General features: G+C 37.7%; 1 protein-coding gene and 1 long non-coding RNA gene across 5 annotated transcripts in view; one reads left to right on the top strand and one right to left on the bottom strand.

Moving 5' to 3' along the window:
- The window catches only part of LOC140530919 (uncharacterized), a 949,813-nt gene that overhangs the window by 579,695 nt on the left and 353,084 nt on the right, over positions 1–17,034 (bottom strand). The gene's annotated exons all lie outside the window — the stretch shown is intronic.
- Positions 1–17,034, top strand: part of LOC140531015 (A-kinase anchor protein 9-like) — a 103,589-nt gene that overhangs the window by 77,629 nt on the left and 8,926 nt on the right. Inside the window, exons 14-15 of the mRNA XM_072650216.1 lie at positions 10,614–10,764; positions 16,497–16,706. Of these exons, the coding sequence (XP_072506317.1) occupies positions 10,614–10,764; positions 16,497–16,706 (361 nt within the window). The remainder of the gene's footprint in view (positions 1–10,613; positions 10,765–16,496; positions 16,707–17,034) is intronic.

Below are 17,034 nucleotides of genomic sequence, written 5' to 3'. Positions count from 1 at the left end.
TTTGGTTTTTCATTTATATCATTGCCATTCAGCTTTAGGTGAATTAGGTTTGGGTGACTTTCAGTGACCTAATGCATGAGTGTGCTCTGAATCTGAGGAAAAATAGACTGGTGTAACTGTTCTCCAGTTCAAGTGACCTACTAGGCACTTTCTGGAGAAGTTTACTGTGGTTGGCCTTAGAAAAAGTTGTTCAGTCTATGAAATGATAACAGGAGTCAAGGGGTGTATTTTTTTAATTAAATTTTATTTAAATTTTGAACTTAATCTTCAACAAACTTTTCAGTATACCAAAAAGAAATAAGCTTGTATACGAAACTATGAATTTATGTACAATTGTGTTTTCTTAAGAAATAAATGTATCAAATTTAACAGTGTAGTAGTAGAGCTGTTCCATTTGTTTATGCCACCCCTTTTGGCTTCCTTCAGTGCATTTATTGAAAATGTCTTAATTAGATTATCTTTAAATAAAGAAATTTTAATAATTTTATCTAATTAGATATTTAATTATTTTATCTAATAAGATTAATTAGAAAAAAATTCTATGTGGAACCTTTTCTATTTTAAAAATACTTAATATACCACTGTGAGAAAATATTGTGCTTTCTTTACAGGAAATGTAACATCATTATACAGTAAGTATTTCTCATAAGTAATACTATATATTTAGTATTTTTGCCTTAAGTTCATTACTGCTAAAATAGATATTTTGATCACCCCTCCATGTTCTTTAATGTGACATAAACCACATTCTTGTGAAGTTCAGGGCTTAAACTATAATATACTTAGCTAATATTTAACAAATGTTAACCACCCAAGCCAGGTGGCTTTCAAAACTTTTATTATCCTTCCTGTAACTTATATTAAAGTGACAGTGAATTTTATCAGGGATATTGAAAACGCTCATTTAAAGTTCAGTAGTAATTCACAAATTCACTAAGTATTTTTTTAAAATATTTAGGTGAAAATGTTTAAGATTTGATATTATTATGCAAAGTAGTAGTAAATCATTTCAACTAAAGTGTATCATATCACACAGTTCTCATAAACTGAAATATTGCTTCTTTAAGAAAAGATTTTATGACTTTATAGGACAAAAGGAAGATAGCAAGAAAGCTGGAGGGCAACTTAGAGGTCACCCTCCCCAACTTCATCACTTTATATATTAGGACAGTTGAGGGTCAGAGAAGTTAAGGAACTTTCCCAAAATTGCATGGATTTTAAGTGACCTGTGACTTCAAGCTAAATGGCGTTTGTACCATATCACACTACCTTCTGCTCTGTTTTTATTTTATTAAATACCTTTTACAGCAAATTAGTTTGGCTATAAGTAAAACTTTGTATTTTAAATGGGAAAATTAATTCGTTGTTGGTAATTTTATAGTGTCATATTGGATTTAGTAAGGCTTACTTATTTTTTTAGCCAAAATCTGATTTAATATAAAACCTAAGTGTAGTTATAACCAGAGTTATTTTAAAGCATGTGTATCAAGTTTGTATTCTCTTGACTTATTCTGTAAAATTGAAAAGAAACAAATAAACAAAAATCTTGTGGCTTAGCTGGTTTGAATTTTTAACTGCTTTCTAAGCAAACGCAATGTAAATTACAAGCAAAAGTCACAGAAATAGGTGAAATCAATCAATGTTACTTAAATATTCATAAAGAGTATTATCAGGGCAAGCAAGCAAATAAGCAAACTTGGAACCTTATAGCTCAAGAGAGGCTCCTTGGTCTCCAAATTGCAGTAGCTCTGGTGCAGCTACTGGGTCTTGCTCTGGTAGTTTGCCCACATTTGGGCAATTATAATCTGGGCTAACATTTCCTAGAAGTGTCCCAAGTAGACGAAGATAAAGGACACAGCACCACATAGTATAGATAGATTGTATGCATCTTTTAAGGACAAAACTATTTAGCTGAAGGTTAGCATGGTTTAATTTTTTTCAAGACAAATTAATAAGGAACTGAAATGAGCTGATTTTTTCCATCTTTACCAACTGAAAAATAAACAAGTTATAGTCCATTAATATATTAAACTTGTCTGAATACTGGTGAGCTCCACCTAGCCACCCAGCAAGTACTACCTGTTCCTGTTGGGTGTACTGGAGCATGTCTTATGCTTTTGCCAAAGATAGTACAAGTAGCTGAGAACTCACTCCCCTGAGGAGGTAGCCTGGCCCCCAGCTCATATGGGCTCACATTTGGAGCTTTTATCCAAACAAAATTTGCTTCTCCCCCAATCTGTTTCAGAGCCATTCGATCCTACTGTTTGTTTTCCCATAGTGGAAAAGGAGGTAAGGCTGAATGTTCTACCTTTTTCTGTGTGAATACGAGGGTCCTTGATTTAGATCCTGCTTTTATTATCCGCTGTTCTCCACCACTTTGTAATGGAGTGGCATAAACTAGAGAATGGAGAGATTGTGATTTGAAAGCAAATAGGAGCCATGTGTTTCTTTTTTTTTTTTTTATTTTGTAATGTTTAACAATCACTGCCATACAATTGCGATTTTATCCCTCCCTACCTACTCCCCACTACCCCCCTCCCTCCCCACGACTGCATACAATTCTGTATAGATTCTACATATACTTTCCTATTGAGTATATTTTCACTATAGTCATGCTATGTAGTCAGACTAAGAGAAATGAAAGAAATCGTATAACAAATCAGAACATGATACACAAACACATACACATACACAAACATTATCTGCTACAATATGTGAGTGACTTCCATATTTCTCTCTCTGAGTGTGGCAGGCATTTTGCCTTGAGATCCTCCATTGGGATTTTTTTTTTTTTTTGGTAAGAAGTTCTTGTGTTATTACAAAAATCTAAGTCTACCAGAAAAAACTCTCACACACTGTGGTTGTTGCTGTGCATAAAGTTCTCCTGGTTCTGCTCCTTTCACTCAGCATCAGGTCATATAAGTCCTTCCAGGCCTCTCTGAAGTCTTCTTGTTCATCATTTCTTATGGCACAATAGTACTCCATTACATTCATATACCATAATTTATTCAGCCATTCCCCAATTGATGGACATCCCCTTGACTTCCAGTTTTTGGCAACTACATAGAGTGCTGCTATAAATATTTTTGTACATGTGGGACCCTTTCCCATTTTTATGATCTCTTGGGGATATAGTCCTAGTAGCGATATTGCTGGGTCAAAGGGTATGCACATTTTTGTAGCCCTTTGGGCATAGTTCCAAATTGCTCTCCAGAATGGTTGGATGCGCTCGCAGCTCCACCAACAATGAATTAGTGTTCCAACTTTCCCACATCCTCTCCAGCATTTATCATTTTCTTGTTCTGTCATGTTTGCCAATCTTATAGGTGTGATGTGGTACCTCAGAGTTGTTTTGATTTGCATCTCTCTAACCAATAGTGATTTAGAGCATTTTTTCATATGATTATAGATAGCTTTAATTTCTTCCTCTGAAAATTGCCTGTTCATATCCTTTGACCATTTATCAATTGGGGAATGACTTGTATGATTATACATTTGGATCAGTTCTCTATAAATTCTAGAAATGAGGCCTTTATCCCCGAGCTTAGCTGTAAAAATTCTTTCCCAATTTACTACATCCCTCCGGATTTTGGTTGCATTGGGTTTGGTTGTGCAAAAACTTCTCAGTTTAATGTACTCAAAGTTATCCATTTTGCATTTCATAATGCATTCTATCTCTCCTTTAGTAAAGAATTCTTCCCTTCTCCATAGATCTGATAAATACACTATTCCTTGCTTCTCCAGTTTATTCATGGTATCACTCTTTATACCTAAATCATGTACCCATTTGGACTTTATTCTTGTGTACGGTGTCAGGTATGGGTCTATGCCTAATTTCCGCCACACTGTTATCCAGTTTTCCCAGCAATTTTTGTCAAACAATGAGTTCTTATCCCAGAAGCTGGGGTCCTTGGGTTTATCAAACAGAAGGTTGCTATATTCCTTGCCTACTGCATCTTGAGTGCCAAGTCTATTCCACTTGTCTACCTCTCTGTTTCTTAGCCAATACCAAGTGGTTTTGATAATTGCTGCTTTATAGTAGAGTTTGAGGTCTGGTAGCGCTAGGCCACCTTCCCAAGCATTTCTTTTCATTAGTCCCTTTGATATTCTGGACCTTTTGTTTTTCCAAATGAATTTTGATATTATTTTGTCCAGCTCTAGAAAGTAATTATCTGACAGTTTAATTGGTATGGCACTAAATAAGTATATTAATTTGGGTAGAATTGTCATTTTTATTATATTAACACGGCCTACCCATGAGCAACTAATGTTTTTCCACTTACTTAAATCTGACTTTATTTGTGCAAAAAGTGTCTTGTAATTGTGTTCATATAGTCCCTGGGTTTGTTTTGGCAAGTAGACTCCTAAGTATTTTATACTGTCTGCCCTAACTTTAAATGGGATTTCTCTTTCTATCTCTTGCTGTTGGACTTTGTTGCTAATATATAGGAACGCAGAAGATTTGTGTGGGTTTATTTTGTACCCTGCAACTTTGCCAAAGTTGTTTATTAATTCTAGTAATTTTTTACTTGAATCTCTGGGATTCTCTAGGTAAATCATCATATCATCTGCAAAGAGTGATAACTTAGTTTCTTCTTTGGCTATTTTAATTCCTTGGATATCTTTATCTTGTCTAATTGCTACAGCTAACATTTCTAGTACCATATTAAATAATAGTGGTGATAATGGACAACCTTGTTTCACCCCTGATCTTATTGGGAATGCATCTAGCTTATCCCCATTGCATATAATGCTTGCTGAAGGTTTTAGATAGATACTGCTTATTATTTTATGGAAAGTTCCCTTTATTCCTACATTCTCCAATGTTTTTAGTAGGAATGGATGTTGTATTTTGTCAAAAGCTTTTTCTGCATCTATGAGATAATCATGTGGTTTTTGTTAGCTTTGTTGTTGATGTGATCGATAATGCTAATAGTTTTCCTAATATTGAACCAGCCCTGTAGTCCTGGTATGAATCCTACCTGATCATAATGTATTAATCTCGTGATAAGATGCTGTATTCGTTTTGCTAGAATCTTATTTAAAATTTTTGCATCTATATTCATTAGGGAAATTGGTCTATAATTTTCTTTCTCTGTTTTGTCTCTTCCTGGTTTGGGTATCAAAACCATATTTGTATCATAGAAAGAATTTGGGAGGACTCCTTCTTCCCCAATTTTCAAGAATAGTGTATGTAGTATTGGAATTAACTGTTCTTTAAATGTTTGATAGAATTCACTTGTGAATCCATCTGGCCCTGGAGATTTTTTCCTAGGGAGTTCATTGATGGCTTGTTCAATTTCTTTTTCTGAGATGGGGTTGTTTAAGTATTCAACTTCCTCTTCTGTTAATCTGGGCAATTTGTATTTTTTAAAATATTCATCCATCTCGTTTAGATTATCGAATTTGTGGGCATAAAGTTGGGCAAAGTAGTTTCTAATTATTGTTTTAATTTCCTCCTCATTGGAGGTGAGTTCACCCCTTTCATTTTTAATATTAGTAATTTGGTTTTCTTCTTTCTTTTTTTTAATCAGATTGACCAAAGGTTTATCAATTTTATTAGTTTTTTCATAAAACCAACTATTGGTTTTATTTATTAATTCAATAGTTTTCTTAATTTCAATTTTATTAATCTCTCCTTTGGTTTTCAGTATTTCTAATTTGGTATTTACTTGGGGATTTTCAGTTTGTTCTTTTTCTAGCTTTTTCAACTGCAAGCCTAAGTCATTGATCTCCTCTTTCTCTATTTTATTTATGTAAGCATTCAGAGATATAAAACTTCCCCTAATAACTGCTTTTGCAGTATCCCATAAGTTTTGGTATGTTATCTCACTATTGTCATTCTCTCGAATGAAATTGTTGATTGTTTCTATGATTTCTTCTTTAACCCAACCCTTCTTTAGAATTAGATTATTTAGTTTCCAATTGATTTTTGGTTTCTCTTTCCATGGCCTTTTATTACATGTAATTTTTAATGCATTATGATCTGAAAAGGATGCATTGATTATCTCTACCTTTCTGCACTGGATTGTGAGATTTTTATGTCCTAGTCCATGGTCAATTTTTGTAAATGTTCCATGTACCGCTGAGAAAAAAGTATATTCCTTTCTATTCCCATTTAATTTTCTCCAAAGATCTATCATATCTACCTTATCCAGAGTTTTATTTACCTCCTTAACCTCTTTCTTGTTTATTTTGAGGTTGGATTTATCGAGTTCAGAGAGGGGGAGGTTGAGGTCCCCCACTAGTATAGTTTTGCTATCAATTTCTTCCTTCAACTCCCCCAACCTCTCCTCTAAGAATCTGGATGCTATACCACTTGGAGCATACATGTTTAGTAATGATATTGCTTCATTGTCTATGGTGCCTTTTAGCAGGATATAGTTTCCATCCTTATCCCTTTTGATTAGATCTATTTCTGCTTTTGCTTTGTCTGAGATTAGGATTGCTACTCCTGCCTTTCTTACATGAGCTGAAGCACAATATATTCTGCTCCATCCTTTGACCTTTATCCTATGTGTATCCCCCCGTTTCATATGTGTTTCTTGTAAGCAGCATATTGTTGGATTATGGCTTTTAATCCATTCTGCTATCCGTCTCCGTTTTATGGGAGAGTTCATTCCATTCACATTCACAGTTATGATTACAATCTGTGTATTTCCCTCCAACCTCTTTCCCACCATTTGTGCTTTTAGCTCTCCCATCTCCCTTCCCCTCCTCAATAGTATTCACTTTTCTCCCCCTCCTCCTGCAGCCTTCCCCTCCTTCTTTTGACCCCCCTCCCTTTTAGTCCCCTTTACTCTTATTGCTCCTTTCCTCCCTTTTAGCCACCCTCCCCTTTCTTCCCCCTTCCCCTCCTACTACCTATAGAGCTAGTTAGGATTATCTGCTTAAGATTATTGTTCCCTCCTTTGAACAAATCAGATGAGAGTACCTCTCAAACAATGCTCATCTCCCTCCCCTCCTTCCCTCTACTATAGTTTTGTACTTCTTCCTGTGATATAATTTGCCATTTTCTGCTTCCCCCTTTCCACACCTCCTATTACATTTCCTTCTCATACTTAAATCATATTTTTGCCATGACATCATTTACTTTTTGCCCGTTCCCTCTACATATATCCCTTTTATCATAATAGCTGCACAGTTCTCAAGATTAACAGGTATCATCTTCCCTTATAGGGAGGTAAACAGTTTGCCCTAATTGAGTAGCAAGTTTTTGTTTTTGTTTTTTCCCCTCTGTTTACCTTTTTATGATTCTCTGGAGACCTGCATTTGAAGATCAAATTGTCTATTGAGTTCTGGTGTTTTGATCAGGAAGCTCTGGAAATCCCTTATTTCGTTGAATGACTTTCTCCTTGCCTGAAATGTTATGCTGAACTTTGCTGGGTAGTTGATCCTTGGTTGAAGTCCCAACTCCTTTGCCTTACAGAATATTGGGTTCCAATTCTTTCGATCTTTTAATGTAGAAGCTGCAAGGTCCTGTGTGATCCTGACTGTGTGTCCTTGATATTTGAATTGTTTCTTTCTGGCTGCTTGTAGTATTTTCTCCTTCACTTGATAGCTCTGGAATTTGGCAACTATATTTCTTGGGGTTTTGAGTTTGGGATCCCTTTCGGGAGGGGAACGGTGGATTCTTTCGATGACTATTTTGCCCTCTGAGTCTAGTACTTCTGGACAGTTTTCCTTGATGATTTCCTGGAAGATATGTCCAGACTCTTTTCTTCATCATGGGTTTCTGGCAGGCCAATAATTCTTAGATTTTCTCTCCTGGATCTATTTTCCAGGTCAGTTGTTTTTTCAATGAAATATTTTACATTTTCTTCTATCTTTTCATTCTTTAGATTTTGTTTGACTGATTCTTGTTGCCTCATTGAGTCATTAGTTTCTACTTGCCCAATTCTAATCTTCATCGTAGTGTTTTCTTCAGTTAGCTTTTCCATCTCCTTTTCCATCTGACCAATTTTTCCCTTTAAGGAGCTATTTTCTCCATTTAATTTTTGTACTTCTTTTTCCATTCGACCAATTTTCCCAGTTAGGTTTTGGGTTTCCTTTTCCATCTGATCAATTTTCCCAATTAGGTTTTGGGTTTCCTTTTCCATTTCATTAGCTCTTCCTTTTAGGGAATTATTCTCTCCAGTTAATTTTTGAACTTCCTTTTCCATTTCTTCAATTTTCTTTTTCAGGGTGATGTTCTCATCAGTGAATTCTTTTTTTATAGTTTTAAAATCATTGGCCAGTTTTTCTTTTATATCCTTCTTCAGACGTTCCAGGTAATCTAGTTGTGCTTGCGAGAAATTCATAGTCCCATCTGAGGTTTCAGATGGAAGTACAGTCTCAGCTCTAACCTCTTTGGTGTTTGTGTTTTGGTCCTTATCCCCATAGAAAGATTCTATGGTTTTTTCACTTTTCGTCTGCTTTTTCCGATTCATGATGTTGGCTGAGTGTTGTAGCTGTTGGTTCTTTCAGTCAGAAGGTACAGATCTTTAAGTTGAGCTGATGTGTGTCTAGGCTAAAAGCAGGCTTTTGTTTTTTGTTTCCCCGATCAACCCTGGGGTTAGCTTGTTAGGTGTGTGGGAGGGGTGGTCTGGTCTCAGGATATCTCCTCAGCTGACTTGAGGCAAAGGCAGGGTCAGGGGATGGTGATCCCAGCTTCCCTATTGTCTTCCCTTTTCCCCTGGAGGGCTGGGGCACGCCTAGAAGCTAACGGGTGTTCCCGCCCCTCCTGGGGCTCGTCTCCCGGCTCTGAGGCTTGCCTGGGTCTCAGTGCGAATTTTCTCTGCCCTGGGTCGTCTGTCCCTCCAGCCGTCTCCGCCACCGTAGGAAGAATCCCCCTTTGCCACTTTTCCAGCCTCTGGTGTTATGAGACCACCCGCCGCCTTCTGCTGTTCCCGCTGATCCAGGATTAATCTGGGGAAGAATTTTATGGTTCCCTCACGGTCATCAGGGGGGAGGAGAGAGCACTTACTGATCACTCTGCCATCCCAGTTCCTGGAAGTTCAAGTAGTGACCCACCGAAGTCCGTCTTCAGGCTGAAGATTTCAAGGGCTGCTGCGCTGATGTCTGGCACTCAGCAGCTCTCACCTGCTCAGCCTGGCTTATCTCCTGCTCCGCTGGTCTCGCCCGCCACTCTCGGGCTCCTCTGGTCCCCTCCGCCCTGCCGCGCTGACCGCGCTGCGCTGTGCACCGGGGTCCCGGCGGAACAGATCCCTCCCGTGGACCCTCCGGTCCAGCCTGGGCTCCGAATCCGTCAAAGCCCGTCACCCACTGGATTCTACACGTCCAAAGTCTGGTCAGACTCTCCCCCCAGAGATATCCCATGTGTTTCTTTGTTGTTCTAGTTGCTGAACTACCAAGACCAAAGCATTCTCTGTTGCTAGTGGAAGTGTATTTTTGTGTTCCTTGAGAGGAGGGTAAGGCACAGGCCTCCCTATCTAAGCTAACACTCCAGAGTAGATCTCATACTGATTCATTTTCCCAAGTTGTGAAAGTCTGTAAAGAAAAAAGGTGTGGGAAAAACTGCAGAGTTAACCTTTTTTGATCATTGGGAGGAAAACCAGTTACTTGGATCAAACTTGGATGTGATTTCTTAAGTGTCAAACTGTTATTCTTGGAGGTTTCCTTACTTGCATGTTGGGTGTCTGGGTATTTGTTGCCTTCCTGTCTATTTATCTCTTTGTTTTTGAATAGCCATTTAACAAGCCAGACCCTTAGTATGCTAGGCCATTGAGTTTTTCCTAATGGGGCATTTCCTTTGTCTGGAATGCCTGACGGGACTGTTGTTCCAGGAATTCACTGGAGTTGGTTTAGGATGGAAACCAAAGCCTGGATGGGCCTTGGGGTACAGCTCTAAAGTTTTCCACCTTGGTGACATTCAAACCCTTGTGTACCTAGATTCTGACTTCCATGGTGCCAGCACTGTATGTGTGAAATCACTCTATCTGTAGTGGAGAAGCTGATTAAACAATTATGTCAGTTGTTAAAAAAAAAAAAAACATTGGACTTGAAGTCAGAAGACCTGATTTTGAATCTGAACTTAAACTTAGCTTTGTAGCTATATGTAACTATATGCAATTGAGTTGGTCTAGTGTGTCAACACAGTTTCTCTGAGTTACAAGTATAATCCCCTCTCTGTTCCCACCAAGCAGATCAATTATATAAATTCAGTCTCATAAAACATACAGATGGAGCATTTATTTACTGTGTTTACTATACACTAAGTATTATGTTAAGCAGTGGGAATACAAGTACATGTCCTCAAGGATCACACACTCTGATGAGAGAAGACAGCACAGAACAGGGTCCCTGTAATTTCTACATGCTAATAATAAATAACATTCATTGAAAGGATTTAAATAAAAGACTGATTTGACTAATTAATGCAAATTTCTTAGGCTTGTCTTTTTTTATTGATATCTCCTTTTAATTTATACCAAATTATCCTGGGATTCATTCCATATAAATTATAATAAAAAAATAGAGTAAGGCTGTTCTTCACTTTATTTTTAAGCATGAATTCTAACTTTTGCCTCTGAGAGGCAAGCATGCATTTAATTTCCTCAGTTTACTTGTTATGCAATGAATTGCTCATCAGCGCAACTTTTCTCCTAATTTAGCTTGAACACGCCAAAGTCACACAGACAGAGTTGGTGTGCGAGTCTTTCAGGCGGAACAAGAAGACCTCAAAATTTCTGAAATTCCAAGAGCCAGTCAGTGAAGAGCAGAAAGCCAGGGAGCATCTGGACTCAGAACTGGGCAGAACAGAATGTGAGTTCTAGAGAGGTTTGGGGGTGTTGACACGTAGTGTGATGCACATACTGGGAGGCTTGGCTTTGCTCACCAGTTATTGTTTAGCTCACTCTCCTAAATGGATGAGGAGTAAAATGTAAATTAAATGAAATTATGGAAAACTGTAAACAGTTAGGTTTTATGAAACGTTGTTATGAATTCATGTGATGTGACATTTTTTTATGATTATTAAATGCTTATGACCAAAGTTGAGAAGTTTTTCCTAAAGCATGAAGCTAGAATTTTATCTCCTTCTGGTTTGCAGAGGTGTTTCTAAAAATACAAGACTTATTAATTAAATCTTTAACTTGTATTAATAAAATAGCCTCATTTCATTCTATAAAATCTTTTCCCCAGATATGTTAGCTGTGCATCTCGTTGTTTAAGCAAAACAATGTTAATGAATACTATAAATATCCACATTTTATATGGTCAAAGATAAATTTTAATTTATAAATTATAATTTATAATGTATATGTATAAATATATTATATAAAATCCTATAAATTATAATTTATAAATTTTAATTTGAATATTTATTTCAGTACCTTCATGACCTATTATTTATTTATTCTGGTCCATTGGCCAGAATGTGCATCAGTGGGTGGAAGTTGTGTACATGTTAATTTTAGCTTGATGGAAGACAGGTTTTTAAATGTTCTCAGTTCATGGCACCTTATTGTATACGTAACTTTTTTATGCCATCCTAGGCCACAAAATATATCTTACAGTTCTGGTTATTAAGTAATTAGGTCCAAACAACTTAATAAGTATTTACGTCCCAATAATGTAGTGGCCATTTGAAAAAATAATATACAGAAATTGAAGAAAAAATATTTTTCATCTATCCTTAAAAAGCCACAATTACTAATGAGATGTCTGCACCTGTTGGGCTCTGAATTACTTCTTAAACCTTGGAATCAGATTGGACACTACCATTTTCATTTTGTGTTCCACAATGATTTTCTTAAGGTGCTTGCTTTTTATCACAGCTTTTTATGCACTGAAAATCCAACTTGAAACAATAGGATCTCATAAAGGAGGTTCAAGAAGTTGCTGGCATTGCTGAAAGTACAAGTGAATAGAACCCCATCTCAGACCTTTGAGAACATCATGGAGAGAGAGAATTGTAGTGCAATCTACTTTGAACTAGTGGTTTGTGTGGTGTTCCCTGTGAATTTGCTGTGGTCCCTTGGAATTCCATGGCACACAATTTAAGAACTGCTGATTTAGAGAATAATTTAGTGACAGTTAGAGCTATCCATAAGTGAAAAGAGCTGTCTCGGGAGTAGTAGATGCACATTCACTTAGTCTTTAAGTAAAATCTGAATGACACTTGTCTGATATGATCTCCTCTATGTGGAGAGAGAGCAGGTCCTTTTTTAGGTGTTTTCACAATTTTCCAAGGAAGCTTAACCAGTATAAATCAGTTGCCACAGTGAGGAATCTAAAGAGCTTAAAGCCAACAAAGAGTTGATCTTCTTAACACATGGAGAAATAGGGTGGGCAAGACCTAGACCAGTTAGGATAAGCTCGTTTGTAAAATTTTGTGGATCATTCCACAGTTATCTCAAGAATCGTCAAAGATGAAACCAGGAGGACAATGACAATAAATGGAAAGATCTGTCAAGATATCTCTAACAAACTAATTTCTCTTTTAGTGAGAGTGGAGTCACCATTTTTGGCTCCTAGTGTGCTATATGAAGAGTAAGTAAGTGGATGAGACCAAGTCTACCCAGAGAAGGTCTTCAGGCTGACTCACTGTTCAATCAGGACAAAGCAAATAAATGTAGTACTCTTGTCTGGCTCTTTTATACAGTTGGATGCACAGCTCAGAGAGGTAGTCCTGAAGGACATATGGCTAGGTCATATGTTGCAGTTGGACAGTAAACTGGCCCTAGAATTGAGTAGTAGATTGGATTTCCTTTCCATAACTCCCAGTGTTCTCTTTGAAACAAAAGTCCATCTTTTTAACACCCATATTTTTCTGCTGATTCTATTTGGCTGTGGAGCATGGAACATCACAGGCTAAGAAATAAAATTGCGGGTTACTCCAAAGGGGCAGTACAAGAGAGGCATTTGGGGCATGAAGATTCTATAACACATCACCAGGACAGGCACAGAAGCAAAAGCTGCATCTGTCATTGGACAGCAATGCCTACAGTGTCAGAGGAAGGCCCCTGCATGCTGGTAGATGCCCTAGGGGCTATGCACAATCCAAACCATTGGATGGAGCTCCTCTTTAATGTGACAGAAACTCCACTGAAGTATTGACATTTTGTTGGGATTGGAAGCTCAATTCCGTGTGGACAGTCTCGGGCGGGTAAAGGTGGGAACTTCTAAATCTTAGAGCTCTCACAAGACCCCCCCAGGAAACGGCTGGGAATCGAGGTGAACCGAGCTATCTCGAGTAATTCCGCCTCTTCCCGTGAGAAACGTGATGGGAGAGAGATCTCCCCGCCCTCGAGATTGTCCCGGATCTGGGCACACTATTGTTATCTAACAGCATGGTATTCAGAAGCAAACTATGCAGCTGAAGGTTAAGTAGGATTGAGGAAGCCTGAAAGCTCTCTTAGCACGTGAGGAGCCAAGAGGACAGTAGGCTCCGCTTCTCTTCTTTCCTCTCTCCCCTCCCCCTCTCTCCCCGCTTGTACTTCTACTTCCAATCCCTTAAGATCTTAGCCTCCTTAGGAAATCTCCCCCTCTTCCTCCTAAGGAAGACCCCCCTGCACTTGTAACCGAGACCCTGAAATAAAGCTCAACCCTTGTTCGACTCTGGAACGTCCTTTCTCTCATATGAGCATCCGGTTTTGGCCAACCGAAGACCTCGGAGGTGAGGTAAGAAGACTCGGGTAGCCCACACAGGCCTCTAGGCCTGGCAACATTTGAAGACAAGGAAACTGTGACTCCAAGAGTTTAACATGAATAATCCAGGGCTAGACAGATCCAGTATCTGCCTGTGAATGAACTCAGGCACTCTGACTCTCAAACCACTGAACGACCCTACCAGTATGTTCATTATTAGAGATCGATAGATGGGTGGAGAAGAGACACAGGGAAGGGCCACAGAGAGAAAATAGTCATTTTCCCAGGAACATTTCATATCGAGAGAGGAATTAATGCGGTTCTGTCTCTGCCCCTCCTCCTTCCTTTCTTCCCACACAGTACATAAATAAATTGTTAATCCCTATTTTGTAGGTGTGGAAATATTCTTAGCAAGGTAAAGTCATTTGACCTTGGTCACACTTCCAATAAATATTGAAACTATAATTTGTACCTGGGCTTTCTGGCTCTTAAATTCGGTGTTCTTTCTATTGTATATACTATGTTGTTTTTGCCTCTGAAATTCTTTTCTGTCCAAGGAACTGTGCAAATATTCTTCTCATTTTGCTATTTTGTAATACTGCGTCAGGTCACTTTTTCATGTACTACTGTGCCCACTGAATAATAATTCAAATAACCCCTTTGGTTGTAACTCCATCCTCTCCTATCAAATCATAGATGACAGGTCTTACCAGATAAGCCTTCACATCCTCACATCCAGTGCCTTCTCTTTACTCACATCTGTTCATCACCTCTCTTCTCTTCCATTGATCTTCCATAGATGGTAGAGTTATATTTCCAAAACATAGATCTCTGCTCAAAAAAACAAACAAAACTGAATCCTCTAGGATAGAATGTTGATTGTTCTGCTTGGTGTCTAAAGCCCTTTACAGTCTGAATATGGTGGCATTGGATTGTGCAATAAGAAATTAGACACATGAGAAACTGAGTAATCTGAGATGTGTGTGAAGGAATACAGAATGAGAGAAGGAAAGCAAGAAGGATAACATGTACACTGACTACCACAGTGTAAACCAAAAGAAGAATTAATTTTGCATTATTAAAAAAACTTCTGAGTAGAATGAAACATACTTCCTTCTTCTTGGTAGGGAGGCAAGGGCTGATTGAAACCCACATTATCAGATGTAGCCATGGTTAGCAGTTGCTTTTGCTTAACTGTTTTTCTTTGTATAAAAGAGTGTTCAGTTCCATAAGGTTGGGAGTTTCAGAAGGGAATGGTATTTCTAAAAATGATTGAATGCTTGTGGCATAGAAACAAAAGACACTAAGAAAACTTATTAAAAAAAACCAACCCTGGTTAAATGAACAAGTGAATGAATGACTTGGAGTCAGGACTTCAGTTCGAGCCCTACAGCTGCAAGACAGTTTCCTCATCTATAAATTGTAGCTGATAATCACATGTTGATACTGAACTGCAAATCTCAGATTTCAGACTGGTCCAAGTCCTCCATTTTCCCTACAAGAAAATTAGATCCAGAAAAGACAAGGGACATGACCTCAGTCACATCAGGAGAAAGGGGCGGAGATGCAGTTTGGGGCCACATCCCCTAGCACAGACCCAGCCTCTTCAGTAGGTTATCAAAGTCTTCCAAAAAATGTGAGGATATTGATACTAATTGTACAAATTTTTCTTCTGTTTCTGCTTATTTCACCCTGTATCACTTCATTTAAGGTTCTCCATGTTTTTTTGAAATCTGTTTCTTTATTTCACAATAGTATTCCATCACAGTCATATATTACAACTCACTCAGTCATTGCTCGATTATGTAACACCTCTTAGTTTCCAGTTTTTTGTTGCCGCAAAAAAGGTGCTATAAATGTGTGAGAGAGTGTGTGTGTGCGTGCGTGCGCGCGCGCGCATGTGCCTTTTTTTGTCTTTGCTCTCTTTTGGGTATAGATACCTAGCAGTAGTATAGCTGGCTCAAAGGATATACCGACTTCATAATCTGATAGAGAATGAGATGAGCAAAACCAAGAGAAGAGTCTATACTGTAACAACAATAGTAGAAAAACAAACAAGTTTAAAAGCACAGAAAATTATGACAAATTTAATGGCCATTCATGATTCTGGAAGACCAGTGATGAAACACGCTCTCCATGTCAGAGAGAGGACAGAGTTAAGGTGTATAATGAGACACACACACGTATCTATACATATACGTAATAGACTATATTTGCATTTATATTTCAGTATAGACCAGGAAGGAATCTGTTCTGCGTGTCTGTGCACATTTGTTACAAGAAATGTTTTTCTTCTTCCCCCCGCCCTGCCCCCAGTGGGATACTGGATGGAAGGGAGAGAAATTAGACTTCTGTTAACTTTTAAAAGTAAAAAGGTGAGGCAGGTGCTGCACATGGGGAATGTGGCATGTGATGCACTTTTTAGATGACATCGTCATATTATTAGTTTTGCCTAATTGTTTCACTCTGTTAAACAGACCGCTCATGGAGTGAAGGTGATCTGTAATTATTCTTAATATAAAAACAAAACACATCCATAAAACATTTTTTTACAATCCAGTATACTTTTCATTGGACCATACCCCCTCCTTGTTCCACCTGTAAATATAGTCCTTCTAAGTCTCCAAAAAGCAACATGTAAAGTGTGTGAAAGTAAACTGTTATTATGAGGGACATTTGTAAGTTAGAATAGCATTTAAGCACCAAGAAAAAAACCAAATAGCACTTTAATTACCATGTCAAGACATAAGCTTTTGATATTCTTAATAAACAATTCAGTATTATTTGAAATGGTATGTAGGCAAGTTTTAAATTGTCATGATACTGCATCAGTTCTTCTTTTGAAAATCCAGTGATAAAACCACAGGCTAAAACAATCCTGTTCTTCTGATAATTTTATTTCCCAGACATCATTGGTGGTGAAGAAGAAAAAGCTCTTTTTGAACGTGAATTTGAGGAAAAGGGTAACCTAATTGACTACCTTGCGGAGGAGTTGTTATGTGTAGGTAGAAAATTAGAAGAGTTAGAAGAAGAAAAAGAGCAAATAGAGGAAGAAAGAAAACTTTTCTCTAGAGAGATAGCTATATGGAAAGCTGAAAAACTACAAGCTCACCAAGGTATGTATTATTTGGACTATTGTTTTATGAGATATGATATTTATATGCACATTCATTTTGAGGTGACTCACTTCAGTTTTCCCTTTGGTGGCTTTAGCACGTTACATTTGCTTTAAAGATGTTACAGCATATTATTGGTATTATTAGTCAGTAGCTGGGATATAGCTATTTTTTTCCCCAGGTATCAGTAGGAAAGAATACTTCCTCCTTCAACTTTATGCACTTAACCCCAAGTGGAAGTTGCTGATAATGCAGAATATGAAAGAACTTGTGAAAAGTATATACTCTAATGGCAGAGAATGAAAAAAAAAAATTAGTTGGTTACTGA

This window comes from Notamacropus eugenii, chromosome 3 (assembly GCF_028372415.1).
Source record: "Notamacropus eugenii isolate mMacEug1 chromosome 3, mMacEug1.pri_v2, whole genome shotgun sequence".
Classification (NCBI taxonomy): Eukaryota; Metazoa; Chordata; class Mammalia; order Diprotodontia; family Macropodidae; genus Notamacropus; species Notamacropus eugenii.
The sequence above is the reverse complement of the archived record's forward strand: the minus strand, read 5'-3'. Positions and strand labels throughout refer to the sequence as shown.